The sequence below is a fragment of the Pecten maximus genome, chromosome 15, assembly GCF_902652985.1.
Source record: "Pecten maximus chromosome 15, xPecMax1.1, whole genome shotgun sequence".
NCBI lineage: Eukaryota > Metazoa > Mollusca > Bivalvia > Pectinida > Pectinidae > Pecten > Pecten maximus.
The window spans coordinates 33,971,213-33,993,082 of NC_047029.1; the positions used below are offsets into that span (position 1 = coordinate 33,971,213).

General features: G+C 33.6%; 1 protein-coding gene across 2 annotated transcripts; it reads right to left on the reverse strand.

The window, feature by feature from the left end:
• Positions 1-1,777: 1,777 nt before the first annotated feature.
• LOC117343942 (cyclic nucleotide-binding domain-containing protein 2-like) lies at positions 1,778-19,984 on the reverse strand. 2 transcript variants are annotated; one of them, XM_033906509.1, is made up of 13 exons: positions 19,193-19,984; positions 14,542-14,727; positions 13,875-14,044; positions 12,875-13,034; positions 11,476-11,624; positions 10,328-10,406; positions 9,171-9,233; positions 8,178-8,325; positions 7,491-7,585; positions 6,607-6,639; positions 4,776-4,949; positions 2,922-3,082; positions 1,778-2,480 (listed from the first exon to the last, which is right to left on the reverse strand). In XM_033906509.1, exons 1-13 carry the CDS (start codon positions 19,742-19,744, stop codon positions 2,021-2,023), a joined length of 2,430 nt encoding a protein of 809 aa, XP_033762400.1. In that variant the 5' UTR covers positions 19,745-19,984; the 3' UTR covers positions 1,778-2,020. The 2 variants fall into 2 exon arrangements, with proteins under 2 accessions (XP_033762400.1, XP_033762401.1); XM_033906510.1 differs by lacking the exon at positions 6,607-6,639.
• Between the last annotated feature and the right edge of the window lie 1,886 nt (positions 19,985-21,870).

Consider the following 21,870-nt stretch of genomic DNA (forward strand, 5'->3'; position numbering starts at 1 on the left):
ACAAATATGTACACTGTATGAGTATAGCTTCTGCCATACACAAATCTGTACACTGTATGATTATAACTTCTGCCATCACAAATATGTACACTGTATGATTATAACTTCTGTCATACAAAAACCTGTACACTGCATGATTATTACTTGTCATACACAAATCTGTACACTGTATGATTATAACTTCTGTCATGCACAAATGTGTACACTGTATGATTATAACTTCTGTCATCACAAATGTGTACACTGTATAATTATAACTTTTGTCATACACAAATGTGTACACTGTATGATTATAACTTCTGTCATACACAAATCTGTACACTGTATGATTATAACTTCTGTCATACACCAATCTTTACACTGTATGATTATAACTTCTGCCATCACAAATGTCTACACTATATGATTATAACTTCTGTCATACACAAATCTGTACACTGTATGATTATAACTTCTGCCATACACAAATCTGTACACTGTATGATTATAACTTCTGCCATCACAAATGTGTACACTGTATGATTATAACTTCTGCCATACACAAATGTGTACACTGTATGATTATAACTTCTGCCATCACAAATGTGTACACTGTATGATTATAACTTCTGCCATACACAAATCTGTACACTGTATGATTATAACTTCTGCCATACACAAATGTGTACACTGTATGATTATAACTTCTGCCATACACAAATATGTACACTGTATGATTATAACTTCTGCCATACACAAATCTGTACACTGTATGATTATAACTTCTGTCATACACAAATGTGTACACTGTATGATTATAACTTCTGCCATACACAAATCTTTACACTGTAGGATTATAACTTCTGCCATCACAAATCTTTACACTGTATGATTATAACTTCTGCCATCACAAATGTGTACACTTTATGATTATAACTTCTGCCATCACAAATCTGTACACTGTATGATTATAACTTCTGCCATCACAAATCTGTACACTGTATGATTATAACTTCTGTCATACACAAAGTGTACACTGTATGATTATAACTTCTGTCATACACAAATGTGTACACTGTATGATTATAACTTCTGTCATACACAAATGTGTACACTGTATGATTATAACTTCTGCCATCACAAATGTGTACACTGTATGATTATAACTTCTGCCATCACAAATCTGTACACTGTATGATTCTAACTTCTGCTGAGAGCACAACGTTGCTGCCTAATAAACTGCTAACCAGATGTGACGCAGTAAAGGCCCAACGAACGTTTGTAAATTAGTCTAGCTAGATATATAAATATATAAGCGTAGAATTTCTTCAAATAAAGTGCGTATTACAAGTGTATTTCCATAAGAACATAAGTAGATGTTTTGTTTTACATTTTGTAAGAAAAACAGTATTATTCGAAGTCCTGACTTGTGTGTAATATCTCTTTAAACTTTGATTATGCAAACATGACAAAAAACTGTATTTAATTGCTCTTTACATGTACAGATCTCAAGTGATGTTATCAGACTGCTGGTATTGGCAGTGACATTCATATACCAGTGATAGGAGAGTAACAACGACATTTCCTGTTGTGTGTCGATTTATTTTAAACTTTTATCGATGTTTAGTTTTTTTTATTCCTGTGTGATTTAAGCAGTGGTGCTAACAGTTGATATCAAATCGATAATGTCTGATATTTAACCAGAAAAATCAAAAGATGACACAAGGATATAAACTTTCTTTTAATCTTAACTGTGAAACGACTCAATAATAAATAATAATATACATCAACGGATAACTTTACTTATATATGTGTTTATTTCATCAAATCATTAAAACAGAATCATAATTTATCACAAAGCACCTACTGAAATAAAAAAGGGAATACATTAGCCCACTGCGTGTTTAAACGGGGAATTGGCATTTCTACACTCTATTTTGGGCTATTGGGCATGTACACGATTAACCACAGTGTACACCAGTCCATCTTGACACAATTGTCAACATCATGACTTTTTCTGCTGAACGATTATACCACCACACTAAGAACAAGCTATTCTTTTCAAATCTGTTCCTGATTTTCTCCCATTTTCCGGAAATTCACGAATGAGACTCGGCTTTGTAAAAACGGAAGTTCGTCTACCCATAGTGATATGTGACGGTATTGGCTCGGCGGTCACTTTTACCTTGAGCTGATGAGGTAACACAAATACTGGTTTGGGAACATCGCCATAATAATCATCATCACTGTCATCGTCTGCATCATCCTCGTCTTTCTTCGTTGCCTTAGAAACGACAGCATTCCTTTGTAATGTCGATAACAGGATTTGTTTTTGTTCATTTCGTTCTTTCATGATATTGATTTGATCTTTGGAAATGTTTGAGAATCGTCCATTTTTCTTCAGATGTGGCCCCACAACCTCAGTAACAACTTTTGACTTGTAATTATCCCACTTTGTCTGTTCACGGTACGATTGAAGGATCATTTCCTCGCTTGGGTATCTATACAAAGAAAACATATCAGGCACTGACAACAGGTGAATAACGTTTCGAATATATAAATTAGAAAAAAAAAAACAATGTAGGAAAGATGAGGTATTTTTTTATATCTTTTATGTCAGTCTGGCCCTGTTTGGAGACTAAAGCTCGTTTGCTGCTTTCATACTATACACCTTGTTGCAGTCAAGACAACATAGCAAAAATTGTTACGTACATTTTATATGAACATCTATATTTATCGAACAAGTTAGGACTGTATTACTTACCTTTGTAAGTAAAACGTTAAAACCACCAATGTACGTAGTATTTTTTGAAAGAAAATGACTTACTTTTATGGTAAAAAGAAAAAATACAAATATACCAGATAAAAGTAGACTTAATAGTAGTAAGCAGAACGTGTATGTCCGCTATTGGCGAAAGTTAATGTCCCACATATCTATTTACCTTTCCTTTTTCGCTAATCGTTTGGCATGCAGGAGAGCTTCATGACTGGTCGTGTTGAAGAAATTCTTTCTCTTTATCCTCAACATACGGGTTCCCAGACTAACCAGGATTAGAGTACTATTGGCCGGACGTCTGGACGGATACATGATACAGAACAGGTCCTGAAAAGTATAATTAAGTTTATAAGATTGATTTGCTAAGCATATGCAAAATGAGCATTCACATTAAAAAAATTAAGAAGAAGAAAATTCAAATAGAGAAAAGTTCACCTGCCAACACCTTTATATAAATATTCTTCTATTGGTAGACATTGATAAATGATATATACATATTCTTACAAAATAAATGTCTGAACAAGTTTTAAAATGTTGTTTTTTTATCACTATCATTCAGTTTACAACATATCATCGGTACAAACAAAAATAAACAATTGTAGTCACTGTTACAGATTTTGTTAAGTTCCCTAGAAGGTAATAAAACAGGAAGGCTATCAACTTACTGTTTTCAAAATTTATTCATTATTATAATCAAATCATGATCTTTATTTTGTTATGTTTTTGTAGCATTGTCTGAATAGTCGATCATGGAGCTAATAAAGAGAAATTGGTGGGAATTATATAATCAAATCGCTACGAGTAAACTAAGAAAAAAGACAACGATGCTACAACAGATCAAATTTGGTAGGAGAGTTGATGACTACGATTTTACTAACCCAGCCCTATGTCAGCATTGGATGACAGACACAAGCGAATAGGACCTTTAAGTTTGGATTCAGTAACTGGTACAGTATATACCGAAAGGTGAATATAAAACTTTTAATGAATCATGAAAATGCGGAACAGGTGTTACATATGTCTCCATATTTTAATCGCAAGACGAAGAGATTAGAATTTCTTAGTTGAAAGCTACGATACACAACTTTAATAAAACATACAACATTATGGATGTGAATTGTGTACTATTAATGAAAATACGAATATTCTATCTGCTGTCTCTAACTTTATCACAAGCTCAAAAAGATTCATTTAATCAACAATAATCACTTTTTTGATACAATTAAATTTTAAAATTTTAACAAAACACATGTACAGAAATTCTATTTCGAGATTTCCAATGGGTATATTCATTCATTATTTAAATATTTTCATTTCTATAATAGACTGAATAATATAATACATATTGTTATGAATTATTCATTTCAAATTGTTATTTACATGTTACCTTTTTTCTTTGTTTGTTTTTTACTCTCATGAAGTGAAACTCCAATATAAATTTATAAAAACAATGTCCCATTGAAACGAAAATACTAAATAAACCTTGATTCCTTTTAAAAAGCTAACTGTTTTGTGTAGTTGTGTCTCCTTCCTCATCAGTGGATGGCCTACTTAAAGTGAAATGGACAGTCCTTGGCCTGTATCTGTATTTGGAGGGGGCCACAATTTCACTACATATTTGCAAAATATAATCACCAACTAAAAAATTGAATCATTTATTCAAATTATTATGTTAATGAAAAATTTGAATTATATATTTATTTTCTTACACCATTTAAATCCCATTTAATTATGATAATCATATTGGAGTTATCTCCCTTCAATTGTTTACATTTTAATTTAGATGACTATTATTGTTTTGTTGTGTGTTGAGTATGTGTACTGTTAATGAATGTCTGTATTTTGTACCACTGTGTTGTTCTTAGGGAGAAGACTTATATAGGCAATGCCTGATGTCTAATCCCTTTGACAATTGTATTTTTGTCAATAAAATTATTTGAAATGAAATGAAATACAACATTACAATCATCTTCATTGCACCTTCAAGCATTGAATGTTATTAAGAATGGATACTACTTACAAACATATCTTTGCTTTGTAAGCCGCCGACATCGAGATAAACATAATCTTTCCCATCCGGACTTTGCTTGTTCTGTGCCATCAATGATGTGAGAGTTATCGGCCCTTTTATTGACATAACTTCCTTTTTTTCTGTGACTGTCTCTTTGTCTGGGTTCTTCATCAACCGTCGACGCTGTGAAGAGGATTAGGGAATACATGCAAGCATCACTATATGCATTTTAAAATCTACATGTACTCAAGCGTTTTAGAAATGCTATATTAAATATCAGTGAATAAAAAATACCGTTTACACATATAACCGATTCATTTAAAAATGTTATCCAGTTTTACAGTCAAATGGTAAATAAACTTAACGTTTCGCTGTGAAATGAAAAATAACATAATCTCGATCCTTAATACTGTCAAATGAAAAGTACGAACACGCACTTTTACGCAGGCAAGCAAAGGATGAATGTCATGCATTGTAATTTGCTGTACATGTTTTTTGATAATAGTATTTTAATAACATTTTATCAATGCCAAATAGTTATAGCCGTAATACCTGCAAATAAAACACATATACTTATCTAAATACTTATCTCAAAACATTCACACTGTTGTAAATGCTTTAGAATGAATCTAATAAAACTTGCACCAGTAAAGGTTTGTTTTGGAGAGTACAGAAGATTATAACGACATGTTGTTAGATCTATGAACACTGAAGTCATTTTCTCATAACATTCGTATGTTTTGTATTTTACTATCCCGATGTTTATTTGAAGAAGTGGACATTAGTTATCTGACATCGAGTGTCGTTGACGAATTAGAACACGCTAACTCTTATTTATTACATTTTTACCAGTGCTGATGCGCACTCGTGAAAAATATCAAAATATTAGCCCCACTCGTGAAATATATTTGGTATTACTGAAGACACTGTTAGATATTTTTGTATTGTAAAAATCGGCTTAAATGTATGTTCGGAATACCTAACTTTGAATTTTAAATGCATAAAGCAATCACTTATATGCCCTGCGACAATTTCTCGACCTGAATTGTTCATGGAATGTATCATATTATGAATCATTAAATCATATGACTAAAAAACATAAACTATCTTCGATTGTCTCTTCAATTTATATCATCAACAGAATATTACATTAAAAAGACTTTATGTTTCAATCAAATAAATCCCGGGCATACATTATCGATTTCTGCAATGCATGTCTATGCAAACAAAGTTGTATTTGGAAAACGTTTGTTGGGGAGATTTATGATTGAAACATCAGAGTCTCGGTAGGGAAGTAAAAATCGGAACGTAAACACAAAAAGGTGCACACGTGCATTCATCAATACTAAGGAAAATGGTCATAAGAAGTTGTAGATAAAAAAAAGTGTAGCAGAGTTGCAATGAACTGAGGGACAGCGGTCCTAAAGCCTGGTAAGCTGGTAAGCTACCACTGGTATTTAAGGCTCGAGGCTCGAGGCTCGAACCAATCAGTTGATGTCGTAATAGGACTTAACAAATTACAATTGACTTACAGTGAATAACTGAACATGTCGATAGCATTGTTATATATTTTTTTATAAAATATTTAATCGAATGCACCTTTAATGCGCAATCGAACGCATTACGCATTCACAATATGGCGGTTGGTATGTGAAATACAGAATCAGTGACACCTTTACAAAGTCCTGTACATTAGGTGTGTTAAAATAAGTGACATTTATACAACTGTACAGTAAATATATATTGGTTTGATATTTTGAAAAACTGACCAGGCTTTTTCTACAGGAACAAAGAAATCATAAAGGAAGGAAACAGGTTAAGTGATGGCGATGTACTATACCTGTTCCAATAGAGAGCTTATGTAGTCCTTTGTCTGCTCGGTAAAAGAAGCATTGTTTAGATAAGTATTGAATTAACATAATTAAACATTGTGAAATTATTTATGTTTTGCGTGGTGATTACTAAGCTTGTAAGAATGTATAAATGATGGATATGAGATAAATAATACAAACAAACCGTTAATTGACATCAAAATGTAATTAAACCAATTCTTACATACAATGATTTTCTCAAGGAGGAATGAAGCTTCGACACCACAATATAAATGATTTCACAACATTTTGATTACTCATGCACTGCTATACTGTTATACTGTGTTCTATGTTCGAAAAATAACTGGATATTTCGATTAATGTATTAGAATTTACAAGGACGTGTTGAGATTTTAAATAACAAGCAATATGAATTTAAATCATGAACTAACTGCCCATTTTCTTATCTCTTATTTGTTTAATAATTTAAAATTTGCAAGTTAAGAGATGATAAAGAATAACAGATATACATGCTTTTTACATATTGGACAGCCACGACATTCTTAGAGCTACTAATACTGTTCATTCGTCATGCTTGGTTATATAAGGATATACTATAATTTAATTATGTATATATATATAAATTGATTATGGTGTTAAGAATAAGACATATTCTGTAGTTCTGAAATAATTATTCATTGAATTTTCATTTTTTTAATCCAAATTCGAGCATTCATACTTGTGTTCATTAACAAACATATGAACTAATAAATTTTGAAATAAAATGTGGAGATGCGAAAAGCAGAAGCGGTTTTATAAATATTCTTAATTAAAAAAAGGAACTGTTGAATATGTCTTTAAAAGCAAAATCCAGATTATGTATGTAGATAAAGAGTATTATAAGTCTAATCACCCTGCCGTCCCGGCGATACTCCAGCGACATGGAATCCAGCATTCTTTCCTTGCCGATTTCATCGTCGGAATCATCCGATTCTGTGTCCTGCTTATCTAACAATCACAGAAAATAAGGCCATTATCTTCAATAGTTCGAATCTTTATTTCTGTTCAACAGAACACCCTCTATATGTCGGACATTTGACGGGTACCATATGAGATTCGATTAACAGGTAAAAATGACAAATTCTTACGCTTCATTTGTAAGATTCCAGCTTCATCCTGTCTAATACATTATGACGTTACTGTTTTAAGAATACTTGCATTTTGAAAATAGTTGTGATCTGGTAACTTTTCTTTGTCATGGAATTTGTTTTATCTCATGTCAGTATATCTTCATACTTCTTTCATCGAAATATTTTACAGTCTTACCATACCGTGTGCAAAACAGTGGATTAGTCGCGACAGCAATATCATGAAGCACTTTCTAAGAATTAACATTTCCGCTATGTAAATATCGGATTTTTTCAAATAGAACTATTTTTTTTAAGAATTGAGCAAAGAATTTCTACATTATGGAAATCCATTTCCTAGCATCTTTGGGTCATGAGTTTCGCAGACTGGCAACTACCGAATTATCTATAATTCCCCATTCCGAAAAAGAAGGAAGGGATACATTTAAGGAATAATAAAAATGAAAACATACTTTTATTGTCCTGTATGGTTTTGAGCTTGCCGAGGATGTCCAGAACCTCATCAGACAACATCGGGGTGGACGGTCGTTTCGTCTCTGATGATTTCTTGTGGCTTGTTTTCACGTCTAAAGCAACTCTCCTAATTATCTGACATTTCCCCTGAAGTAGTAGTTTAGTAGTGAAGTAACCATTGGTATAGTGTTCGACATGCATATTTATTACAACTCATTTGTGTCATCATCTCGCTGTATCAATAACAGTATGATAATGAGTCTGGAATTGACACTCAGATTCATGGCCTTTCCTTAACTTTTTACGTGCATTTCGATGGCATTTAGAATTCGCGAAAATTAATTGCCGCGAAAGTGTTTCAATCACAGGAACAGTTGGCGTTTTATGACTTTAAATCATGAAATTAAATCGTCGCGAAAAAGTAGTAAGTCATGAAAACGCGATATCAAGCCGGTTTATAGTAATTCACTTTTCAAGGGTCTCGGTGTACATCTATATATTGTTCAGATCGTGATCTCGTTAAATTGTTTTTTAGTTTGAATGCCGACTCCGATCTTTTTAATGTGATGTATATGACTGCCTCTTTCTTGAATAGATAATGAACTATAATAACGTAAAAATACATTTTCATCTACATTATATACACCTTAGTTTCACACACAAAAAATACACTGTAAACACTAGCACCTCAATGTCATACAATACAAATTCATCTCCTTTATTTTACCAGAGAAAATATATTGAACACGGCGATCATTAAACAACTTTAAATACAGTCAGAGTAAAAAAGGATATTTAATTTGATTTCTATTTCAAAAATACAATTTTCCTAATGATATAAACCTGACAGTACGACAAAACTTGGATATATATCAAAGTTTTAAAGTTGAATAGTTTTTAATTGTTATTATACATTTTCCCTATTTTTGCCTGATTTCCATCTACTTTCTCAACATCGATTTACATCCATTACATGCAGTTGTCTCCCTTACCTCCATACAGACGTAAATCCACTCTTCGTCACTGTCAACCACGATAACCTTGTTGGTCTTGTACTGAAGTTAGAAAAACAGGAGTGTCCTATTTTGTACTATTTGTCAAATATACTGTAAAACCTAAATGAATGCATTTGTTTAACCAGTTAAGCCATAAATGTATGGACATAAACACCCTTACAGTATAAAACAACATTTAATTTTAGAAATACCTCTACAGAATACATCATATTATTTATTTTATCATATTCAAACATCCATATAATGTCCGGGTTTTCTGTCATAATTCTCTCACATTAACAAAATGGCGGGGATACATGTGTGAGGCTAAATCTCCAGATAATTACGGCGTTGAAATGCATACTCATCCAATCTCAAATACCGGTACATATTTTAGTTGAAATAAACATGTATATACAAATGAAGTGCTTGTTTTACCATCTATTCTTGCCCCATGATTTTTTAGTCCGATCATTAAACAAGTCGCCTTTAAGCCAATCAATATCTTAGGACACATGTTTATATTGATTGGTTAAAATATTTTACAAAGACTGCATTCTGAAAATATAGGCAATTTAAATGGAAAGACAATATCGATTGTATTAATGATGTAATTCAATATACTTCATAATCTACATAGTTATGCAATAAGTGATGCATTAACAAAAATGAAAACAACCTTGATTATTGATAAGTTCAATGCTTTTAGCTTTATAGTTAATTGCTATCGTTTCTGCAAAAATTTCCCAGATTATTAAGATCGATTAATAATATTACAACACATTTTACATAATCACTTAATTGTATATATACTATTATAAAGCTGATATATGTGGCAATCTTACTCACAAAGTTTTATTTTATAAAAATAACAAAATATGTGAATTATTATATACATGTATGTTATTTCAAGTTATTCCGATCCTTCTTGTTGGCCCAAAAGAGTATATCTATGGTAGAAAACCGAAGTATACAGAGAAAGGACCACGTGATCTGACAAGTGAACCGCCGTTGTCAAAAGTAAATGCACGGCCAATGATATCAAGACTTTCATAAAATCAGCTTTTAAAATCTAACGTTTCTTTCATGACATTACATTTGGCATCGGTTTACAGTGCGACACAATTACGTATACCGTATGTCTGTAGACAAACCTCTTGGATCTGAGCCTCTGTACAGATACGTTTTATCATGTCCTTTGTCCACACTCTGCTGTTGAATAATGGTAAATGGCTGAAAACAGTCATCAAATTAAAATTATTATATAAACGTATATACATATTTCCTCTAATCTGCTGAATTTAATTTTTTTATTTATGATTTCTTTTAAAATTATATTTGATCAGTGATTAGCTAATAAACAAACTTTAAGGATGTCAAGGTTCAACGAAGCCCAATCAGTAGGAGCATACGAGCAGATACATAGAGGATATACGAGTGAAAAATATCAAAATATTAGCCACACGAGTGAAATATATTTGGTATTACTGAAGACACTGTTAGATATTCTGTTTATTACATTTTTATCAACGAAAACCCTACCCCGTATGCTAACTAGGACTACAGCGATAATTTGTAAACAAAAAAGTAGTTTCCCCTGTCCAGGTGCTGACATACATTGTATACGTCGGGCTTTCTGATTGGTTAATTATTTTGGTATTTTCTAATCATTAATTTGATTGGTCAAATCAGCAAAAGTGATATTTTTGATTGGTCAAATCAGCAAAAGTGATGTATGAGGGGCACTTTTATAGAATGAATAATTTTTGATACTTCACTGGTAAAAATGTAATAAATAATGGTTTTTACCAATTACCTCGTGGCATTTCTTTAACATAAAAATCTAAATAATTAACGTATTCATGTAGAGAAACATGTTTCAGAGAGAGATACTGTAAATACGAAATCATACCATAATCAACCAAGTAAGATAAATATCATCTAGTAATTACTACATGGGCGTATAATTTGAGTTCTCAAATATATTATTTAAATTAATAAGGAATCCTCAATGTTGTTTCCAATCAGAAAATCTTTATTTCATGTGGAATTTTCTTGGTTAGCCCAGTTTTAAAACGTCTTAGCTAGTTCAAACTAAAAAAAAAACAAGCTCTATTGAATAACAGTCATGACGTCGAAAATTTCTAATCTTAAAATAGGTAATAGTTCGACATTTTTCAGCAGACAATTTTAGGACAGGAACCACGAAAACTTTATATAGTGATTTCTTGATAATAGAACACCAGTGCTTTGAATAAATGAAATTATTCTGAAACTTCTAAAATGCAAATATAATACAAACCATAAGAAACGTTCTTTTTCCTCCAGTTCCTCCTCGAAGATTTTAGGACAGACTTTGGCAAATGTGTCCTTGTCTACAACCAGCATTTCACAAATCTCCCGACACGTGATGGAGGCTGTACGCCGTATGTCCTGCAGTAAAGCTAGCTCCTGTAAACAAAATATTAGATAACTATTTATCGCTTGATTATCGCGTGATTATCGCTTGATTGTCGCGAGATATCATTTTGCATTTTATTTGCGAAAAGGAAGATTTTTCTGGTTTGCAGTTACAGAAGATTCCGACATAAGACAAAAGACAAAAGACAAATATTTGATTAAGTCATTAACCAGTTCAGGATGACTGCATTGGCAGTAAACATCAATTGTACAAATGTATCTACCAATCAGCTGTGTCGTATATTCCAGTTTGGTGGTATGTTTTGACCCGAGTAAAAACGCGAGGAAATATTTTGTTTGGTTTTTTTTTGTGATGGAATTTGCTCCACAACATCATCTACATTGTATTTGTTTTCCCAGTAATTATCCTACAACGATATACAGCGATGTAGACGTAGTTTACAACATTGCAATCTCGACAACACGAACCTTCATTTTCCGATCTGATATACGATAAAGTTGATTAAAGTATAACATGTATATTTCAAATGAATTGAATGTGGAAACTTAATATTCATCTGTTATACCGTAAAAAGTTCAAAAGCAGCCAATTTGAACATAAACAAATGGGCGAATTGATGATTAAGATGATCCACAATATGTTATACTTGGTAATTTATAAAATTTCGATAAACACAACCACAGCTAAGCTCTATGCTTTTAATACCGCTGAAAGATATTTCCAATTTCAATATACTAGTCTCTCTTCTTCGACTGGGGCTTGATTTAAAATAATTCGATCAATTTTTACTTATGACTGAAAAAAATCACAGGGTTTCGAGAAAGACAGACTGAAACAAAAAAAAAAACAAAAAAACAAAAACAGGGAAAGTGTTGTGGTCAAATGCCTTTTGTCGTTTGAATGGCTGATTATTTTCCTGTCTGCTGATTCTGTTATCACTATTTCCGGTTACCATTTTACAGATACGACATTAAACCGACGTACACTCACATGTCAGATGACTTCAGCCACTGACGCTTACCCTTCCGTCTAACCTGGTCTACTGACACTTTGAGTAGGAACATTTTGAAATTTTTTTTATCATAGTTCTAGTTTAGTTAAAATTACAGTTTAGCTTCCACTTTTGTATTATTTTTTAAAAATTCTGATGACATTTAAATAGTCTGTGTTACATACCTGGTAATAGCTATAATAGGCTCTTCTACCAAAGCACTTTTCGTTACCATATATACCTAATACCATATATACCTAATTACCATATATATTACCCAATACTTACTCCAAAAGCGTCTCCTCGGACCAAAACAGTCTCTGTCTTCTCAAACTTTTCCCCTTCGATGTTTCTGTCCTCCAAGTTTACAAATACAGATCCGGAGTAGATGAAGTAAAAGTTAAACCCCACGTGACCTCGTCTGAGGATAACTCTGCCGTGCTCCACACTGAAAAACACGAGATCACATATACTTAAAAGCATATGATGACCCAATATTGTAGCATTAGCCGCGCAGGTTTGATCACCTTGTTACGCAGACTGTGTGAAGACTACGATTTTGTGTGACCACGTCTCCAAAGAGATTTCTGATGTCAATGATTTGCCAAAATATTTTTTTTTAAATCCATTTTCTATGTAATGTTCTCCGTGTAAGTCTTCCTTTCGTTTAGATAGTTTTATCGATTTTCAGCTGTGGTTTGGTGACATGTCCGTAATCTGTTATTTATGTAACCTACCAAACAGTGGAATACAATTAAATGGTAATCTGTGTAGTGAATATCCATTGTATATTATTGACCGTACTTGTTGTAGAACGATATTATCACATTTAAAACATGAAACAAATATACTGTATAGTTGTTAAATTAATTACGGCTAATATTTCGCGGTTGTCTATTGAACTTGTTTGCGGGAATAAAATCATGTAAATATTTTGCAGTGCGCAAGTGAGCACTTCCATACATCTGTGTATATATATGATATCTATATTTCGTGTTGTGATATCAAGAAATAAAAGGCACGCCATGAGTTACCTTTGGAAACAGATATTATTGAGTGTATGAACATTATCATTTTGTTTATTTGCGTAATATTATCAGATGAACATTTATATTAAGTGATATATGTATGCATTTTTTCGTGTGGTGTTTTTATATATTATGATACATGAGATATTTTTAATACACACATTAAATCAAATTGTTAATTGTGATTCATGCAATAATATACTTAACATGCTTTCAAAGAAATAGTTATTGCTTAATAACATCCAACCAATATATCATACCATATATAACGAAAAGCTCTGCACATGGATAGTTGTATTTTCTCTGTAAATTTGTCAAAGCTTTTTAGTCCCCTGAGAAGAGCATGGAGTCTTCGGCAGTCATCCTCCGTTCTTTCCTCTGGTTCCTGACCTAGTATCTCTTTCGCCCAGTTGGGTACTTTGGCAAATGTCTACAAAGTTGTTAAGATAGCGAGAAGAAGTTGTAGTAGAAAGTTATAATGTTTTAAATATCAGCCTCCTAAAAGAATAGTACGAGCTAATCAATAATGTAACTAGTAGTATGATTTGTCCAAAAAGGACCTTATTATCAACAGATTTATCATCAAACAATTTCTCTTCTATATACATGTACCTATTTCATTCGTTTTTCTTCAACTGTCAAGGGATAGGGCAACTCGAACAAGCCTTTATTTTGAACACCTATTTCTTACATTGATACCGATATTGCAATGCGATCATATCAGCGATATACGTTTTTCTCTATTGCTTTTTATTGGAGTATGTCAGGTAGACAGAGATATCTCAACAATCATAATTAGAACTATAAAATCAACAGCCGTCGTTCTCAAGTTGATAAAATGAAACATAAAATCTGTGTTTGAGACTTTTCTATCAAACTCGAACATAAGTGATACATTTTATCAATATGACAGTACAGTTTACCTACCCTTTCTCTTGCGAACATGGATTTGTTGAAAGCCAAAGCACGGGCCTCGTTGCTATTGTACAGAGTATACCATTGTTCTTCTGTTGCGGTGCGTGACGTCATACGATCGCTGATGGAAATTATTATCCGCAGCCATCGGACCAGAATTCGTACACAAAGAATCGCTACTCGAAAACGGTTGATAGCCTAATTAACAAAAAACATAAATACATAAAAACGAAAAAGAATTGATTCTATATCTACGCTACGATAGACTGAATTATCTGCCTTAGCTTTTTTGTTTTACTCTCTGCTTTACTTCGCTTCAAAAATACAACATGTTCATGAGCGCAGCCTAGTGTAGAGACACGGTACTAAGGCAGGTAATCCAGTCTATAATTACGACATCTGTCGTATTTAGTAAATGTATCATCCTCTCCTAATTGTAATAAATAAGTTAAGTGAAGAGTTAAGTCGCTAATGATGATCTCACTTGTATTTATATCACAAATCTCTTTCTTGTCAATATGTCTTTCTCTTTACGTATAATGCAGTTAATGCATCGAAAATAAGGAGAATATATACATGTATTAATTAGTATGCATCAAAAACAATTTGGGTTCTATTTTATGGCTAGTTTTAAAATAATGTTTTGTTAGATAACATAGATTTATTCGTGTATATATACATCTCCAGGTGAAATGCTTGACTAATCTGTATTGACAGAAAATGGCACTTGGGAGTGAATTTGGATTGATTATTTCTGTCCATTAATTAACATCAAACTAATATCAATAACAGAGGGACAAGTAGCAAAGTAAGATAGAAGCAGACGCTGATGATCAATTTACTGACGGAGCGAGGATGTATTAAAAAACCAGTTATAATAATCTTAACACTCAAAACCAGATCACTATTTCCTCTTTTTAACAAACCATTTTAATGTTTAACATTCGTATATGAAGAGTTATAATATGAGTGGTTTCTACATACAGTCATGATTTCAATATTTACCTGTTTATTTAATGAATTAATTACAATGACCTGTGATATGGTTTTGTGTGCGTTACTGTGCACAGTATGATATTTTAATACTGACTGTATCTCTGTTAACAGAAAGTGTTGACCCATTCGCTTTATCGGACGCTGTAAGGTTTTACAGTAATAGTGAACTACCTGTCTATAAGGACCACATGTGGTACATGGTATGTGTAACGCAGTTGCGTTTCGCTCGTTTATTTTTGAACTCATTCCGGAAAATTGTAACATCCGGTTACGTAAGATACCCGTGCTGCCTTGGGGTCAATCACTTTTCGTCCGGGTGTCAGCAGGGTAAGTGGTGTTGACTTTTAATCTGTGAAATTAATTAGATAACCGTCGCCCATCCTTTCCTAAATTTCATATTAATTTGTCTGCTGGATATTATTTGCCACTATCGTACATGTATTTTTATTTTCACGTGTAGTATTTTGATGTATTTTCGATGTATAGAACTTTGTTTAATTTGAGTCTCGTGTGCCGGTGTCATGTCGTAAGTCAGGTTGTTGCTTGAAGGAGTTATTCCATTTTGAGAGCACTCGCGGAGTGGCTAGTGAATATTTCCGCCTCTCGGGCTGTTTCTATACCGGTTAAGCGAGGGATGGTTGTTAGTAACCTCGTAAGTAGATACGGGAGAAAAGACGGGTGGTTAGCAAATGTTGTATTCTGACCTGACATGCCACGTGCTTGAGACTCGGGGTAAACTACATTTATTTCATTTATATGGTTAGTTGTGATTAAAAGATGGTTGGCAAATGTTTTAGGCTAGACGTATATAATTGTGAATTCCTCACTGTGCCTCACGGGTATTATTTTGGTACTTTGTTATTTTTACACATGTTAATAAATTGTTGAACTTTATATGACGAGTCTATTTTCTTTCTCACCAGTTTACTAAATATTGTCTATTGCCTGAAAATTCATTTGTATTTGGAATCTGCAAGCGAAAGCGGCAGTCGAACCCTGGGCAAAAACTTGGTAGCAGTCCGACACACGTGGCACCCCTGCGGTACACGTGCTGCGCGTTACATATGTCCTCCTCTTCTCTCGTTTAGGACGGTATCATAATTATCATATAATCAAATACCTGTCTATAACGACACTAAAGGAAGCAGGAAAAACTGACCTTAATGCGCAGGTGGACATAGATATAAAGATGTTTGTTCACATACGAGGTATTGTGTTAGATTAATTACCGAAACATATGGCCTTAAAGGTAGGGGTTTTATATTGTAATTTACGTCAGGTCAACTGTATGTACTGTACCACAATTAAAATCGATTATATGCATATTATAATCTCAGAACAACACGTGTACAAATAACAAGTTACTTTATGTTGACACGTTATAACTGATCTTTTATTTGGTATGTTCTCATAACTGCCTCTGTTCTGATCTTTATGTTGACGCCTGATATATTGTTTTCTTATTCTACTAACCTTCATGTTGTGACCAACATTAGCGAAATACCAGATCACTCGACCGTGCTTAGTACTCAAACGTAACCTTTAATACTAGAAATAGCAAATTAGTTTTCGAATTATAAAGGGGGATTACCAATTTTAGCCCTCTGGTTGCCATCACCGATGAGATTTATTATTTTGTCTATAAACACTTTAAGATTAGATGGTAAGGATTTACATAAAATTAAGATCAGGTCAGATACCATTTAAGTTAAAGGGGGAGTTAAGTGGAGGGTCAATTTCCCAATTGGCCCTATTTTGACGAAACTTTATGATATTTATGGAACCTTTCTTCCTAATCATAATGCATTTATGTTGAAAACAAACCCAATTGAAAAAAAGAAGACTTTTTTTTCTAACATTGAAACGGCTATAGCAACATCTTCACCAGAGGCAAACACTTCCCATACACATATTGTAGTGCGGCTTTCAATGACTTCTTCTCTGATGATATGTTGAGAGTCAAAGTGTACGGGAATTAAGTGAGTCATCAATATCTGACAAGCAGAATGAATAGATTTTCCATAGACTCTCTTTTTCATATTAAATAATGAAGCTTGTAATGTTAATGACATGTCAGTTCTCAATTCACAAGCAGCATGGCTAATGTACTTAAGTCTAAAGGGAAGAACGAACTGGTTACAAAAGGTAAGAAAACTGATTCAAAAGGTACTCAGATATTTCATCGGAATTTAGTTCAGTGTTTTGGTTTGAAGGTTTTAGTATTTTTATTTCATCAGATTTACTAAAAGGAAGAAAAACACCGACAGGTTTTGGAACAAAAATGCCAGTATTGTTAAAAATGCTTTGGAGAGCCTGACCATCTACCATTACACTCTTCTATTGTATTTATTTCATATAAAACACCCCATATCGCCCAATTACAAGCTTCCGTGCTTATTATATGCGAAAATATTTCCTGAATAAGACATGGTGTGTAATAGATAGAAACACTTATCTGTATTAAGACACATAATAGAATATATATTTGACATAATTGGCTTTTATAAAATTGGGTCACTCTGACCTACTTATTAACTATGGGTTATTTTTTTCAATCCCACCCCCTCCCCCCAACATATCAATGCATCTTAATCATGAAGAATGATTCCAAAAATATCATTTTTTTCAACAAAGTTGGGCCAATCGGGAAATTGATCATCCACTTTACCCCCTCATAACTCGAAATTAAAAGTCAAATCGTGACTCAGGATATCTTATTTGCTAAATTACCATCACTGATATCAGTTTTGAAATAGTGTATTAAACGTTGGCTTAATATATATAGCTATAGGTTTGAATACGGAAATCAGTGTTACGCTTTTAGTTGGTCGGGATATCATAATACATTAACATGGTCATATGGAAGTAGATCCACATGTTGTGTTAAGTCTTTATCAAAATTTCAATATGTGAAGAAGGATATAAGGAATATCCCGCTCAGGCGTACAATTTGTTCGGCTCGATGACATTCACTTGAGGAGTGTTAGATATTCAATGACATTGAAAGGTCAGTACATACGAGGGGTATGATCGTCCTGATGTCTAGTGCTGAAAGTTTAAATACAAAGGTCCTCTAGGCTATCACACATTGATCGTTTAAAAGGATGGACAGAGTTTGGTTATTCACCACTGCAATTCTATTATCATTGTTTGAATTACACAATAAATCGGAATTTCTAAATTTATTAACATATATCTGAACTATTTTCTATGTTCGTTTGAGGGCTGTTAACATAGTTTGTTGGCGACATAAACAGATATTTTTTTACCAAATATTTTTGTTTTTCGAAAATGGCTACTTCAAACAGAAACATAGGTTGCTCGGCCATCCAATGTAAAACTATCTTTACCTATAACTGCTGAAAGGAGAAGGTACTTCTGTTAATTTAATTATATTTGTAATATTTTTTTTTAATATCTAAGATCGTAGATGATGGCAGGGGGTTAGTTGGGGAGATAAGAAGTATTTTTGAGTAGAGGTAACATAATGAAATTTCAACTTTTTGTCTGATAAAACCTCATCTCCCTCCTCCCTTTATCAGCCTCCCCTTAAAAAAAACTTCCGGATCAAACGGTATAGTATATGATTATTCATTTTGTTGCTGTTAGGCAACTTTTATCTGCTAAGGGCGTATATGTTCTGAAAAAAACAAACTTTATCACTAACCTGGACATTTGGTTTCCGATCTTCATCTCGGTAGTCTGATGCGACACTTTGACGACGTGAACGTTCATTACTTTCGTCAGTTTTTGCAGATCGTCGTCTAGATCGTTCCGATTTTAACCTTTCCCTGATTACTGTCGAATTGAGGTCTCTCCTTTCTTGTTCACTAACCCAACAATTCCTTGTTTTCTGTTGCTGGGTTATCAAAAATGGTGTGACAGTATTTCTCGACGAGATCCTTGAAAAGTTTGTTTGCTCCCTTGAATAACACAATGGGGAAGATGATCCAAAATGGGAAAGATTGGTCCTTTCCCGTTTATAATTACGTTGACCTGTTGCCATGGTTACCTGATTTACAAGTTTACATGCCTCTTTTGTCCATAATTGTCGATATGTTAACTCGTGGAGTAGGCGATTATTGGTGTTGGTATCTGAAGTCATGTGCCCTCCATTCCGTCTCACTGGAGCCGAGTGTAGAAACCTTCTACAGCTTCTCTCCTTCTTATTTACATAATAACTCCTATTAACAACATCCAAGTTTGACGACTCTTTCATGATGTTTTCATAAAAATTGTTGACATTTGAAGAGCGCAAAATTAACTTATCTTACCTCCTTTTCTGCTTAAAGCAAGTCAATCCTTTTGACATCGTGTCAGCATTGTAAATACTGAACATTATCCTATAGCAGTATTTCACACCAGTAGTTCCTAACACGTATCTTAATCAAATATATGTGTTTGTAAATATCATATCTGTCTCTGTTTCCATGCTCCCCGCGGTGCAATAGAGTACTTCTTTACTGAAATGGAAACCGTGACTCAATAACAGATATTAACATAAGAAATTGTATATTACATACACATGTTTCCCTTTCTGAAATAATTTGTTCGGGTAGAGAGAGTATCAATATATTTATAAATAAAAGGGAAATATCCTTTTCAAATAGATGCAAATGAATTCACATTATTTAGGATTCAGTGATTTTCAGTATGATTAAAGCCCAGATGGAGGTAAGCCTTTCTCTCATATAGCCAGTATTTAAATGGATACTTTCAAGTCACTGCATATACACGTATTAAATAGCCCTCACTGAAGATATCACGGCGTGTAAGGTTTTATAACGTTAACGTAAAAGAACGACCATCTCCTGAGTTCTCTTAAGAACAAAAAACATAAAGTCACTGAGTGTTCAACAGTGTTAAAAAATATTCATAATCAATTAAACTCAGACGACTCTAAAGTGTTCTTTTTGTTTTGAATTGTTACTTGTTTCTCACATGAGAAATTGCGGAAATCTAGGAAAGGCACAGGAGAATTAAGATAGGTAAATACTGCTAATGATACAAACAAATGTGTTAGATTAGATTTTACCGTCGTTATTATAAAACCCTTCATCAAACAACAGACAGAAAGTATTAACCTCATCTACAACCAAGCGGTCGTAACAAGGCGTTCGATTCCTAGCCTTGACCGATTTTACTAATGAGTTTACAAAAAAGGCTTTCCTGATAAACATCCTGATACCCGATCGGACAGCTACATAATCCAGCACCATAATCACAATGAGTCCGAGACCCAGTGTAACTTGTGACATGATCACAATGAGTCTGAGACCCAGTGTAACTTGTGACATGATCACAACAAGTCCGAGACCTAGTAAAACTTGTGAAATGATCACAATGAGTCCGAGACCTAGTATAAATTGTGACATGATCACAATGAGTCCGTAACCTAGTATAACTTGTGACATGATCACAATGAGTCTGAGACCTAGTATAACTTGTGACATGATCTCAATGTGTCCGTGACCTAGTATAACTTGTGACATGATCACAATGAGTCCGAGACCTAGTATAACTTGTGACATGATCACAATGAGTGTGAGACCTAGTATAACTTGTGACATGATCACAATGAGTCTGGGACCTAGTGTAACTTATGACATGATCACAATAAGTCTGAGACCTAGTATAACTTGTGACATGGTCACAATGGGTCTGAGACCTAGTATAACTTGTGACATGGTCACAATGGGTCCGATACCTAGTATAACTTGTGACACGATCATAATGAGTCTGGGACCTTGTGTAACTTGTGACATGATCACAATGAGTCCGAGACCTAGTGTAACTTGTGACATGATCACAGTGAGTCTGAGACCTAGTGTAACTTGTGACATGATCACAATGAGTCTGAGACCTAGTATAACTTGTGACATGATCACAATGAGTCCGATACCTAGTATAACTTGTGACATGATCACAATGAGTCCGTGACCTAGTGTAACTTGTGACATGATCACAATGAGTCTGAGACCTAGTATAACTTGTGACATGATCACAGTGAGTCCGAGACCTAGTGTAACTTGTGACATAATCACAATGAGTCTGATACCTAGTATAACTTGTGACATGATCACAATGAGTCCGAGACCTAGTGTAACTTGTGACATAATCACAATGAGTCTGAGACCTAGTGTAACTTGTGACATGATCACAATGAGTCCGTGACCTAGTGTAACTTGTGACATGATCACAATGAGTCCGAGACCTAGTGTAACTTGTGACATAATCACAATGAGTCTGAGACCTAGTATAACTTGTGACATGATCACAATGAGTCCGAGACCCAGTGTAACTTGTGCCATGATCACAATGGGTCCGAGACCTAGTATAACTTGT

Excerpts from the sequence above, each read along its gene's own strand:
- LOC117343942 (XM_033906509.1), bottom strand. The coding sequence starts at position 19,744 with ATGAAAGAGTCGTCAAACTTGGATGTTGTTAATAGGAGTTATTATGTA. Across the intron at positions 10,407-11,475 it reads GAAAAAGAACGTTTCTTATG|CCATTTACCATTATTCAACA; the intron begins GTTTGTATTATA and ends GACTGTTTTCAG. Across the intron at positions 6,640-7,490 it reads AGTATCGCCGGGACGGCAGG|ACAAAGGACTACATAAGCTC; the intron begins GTGATTAGACTT and ends TTTACCGAGCAG.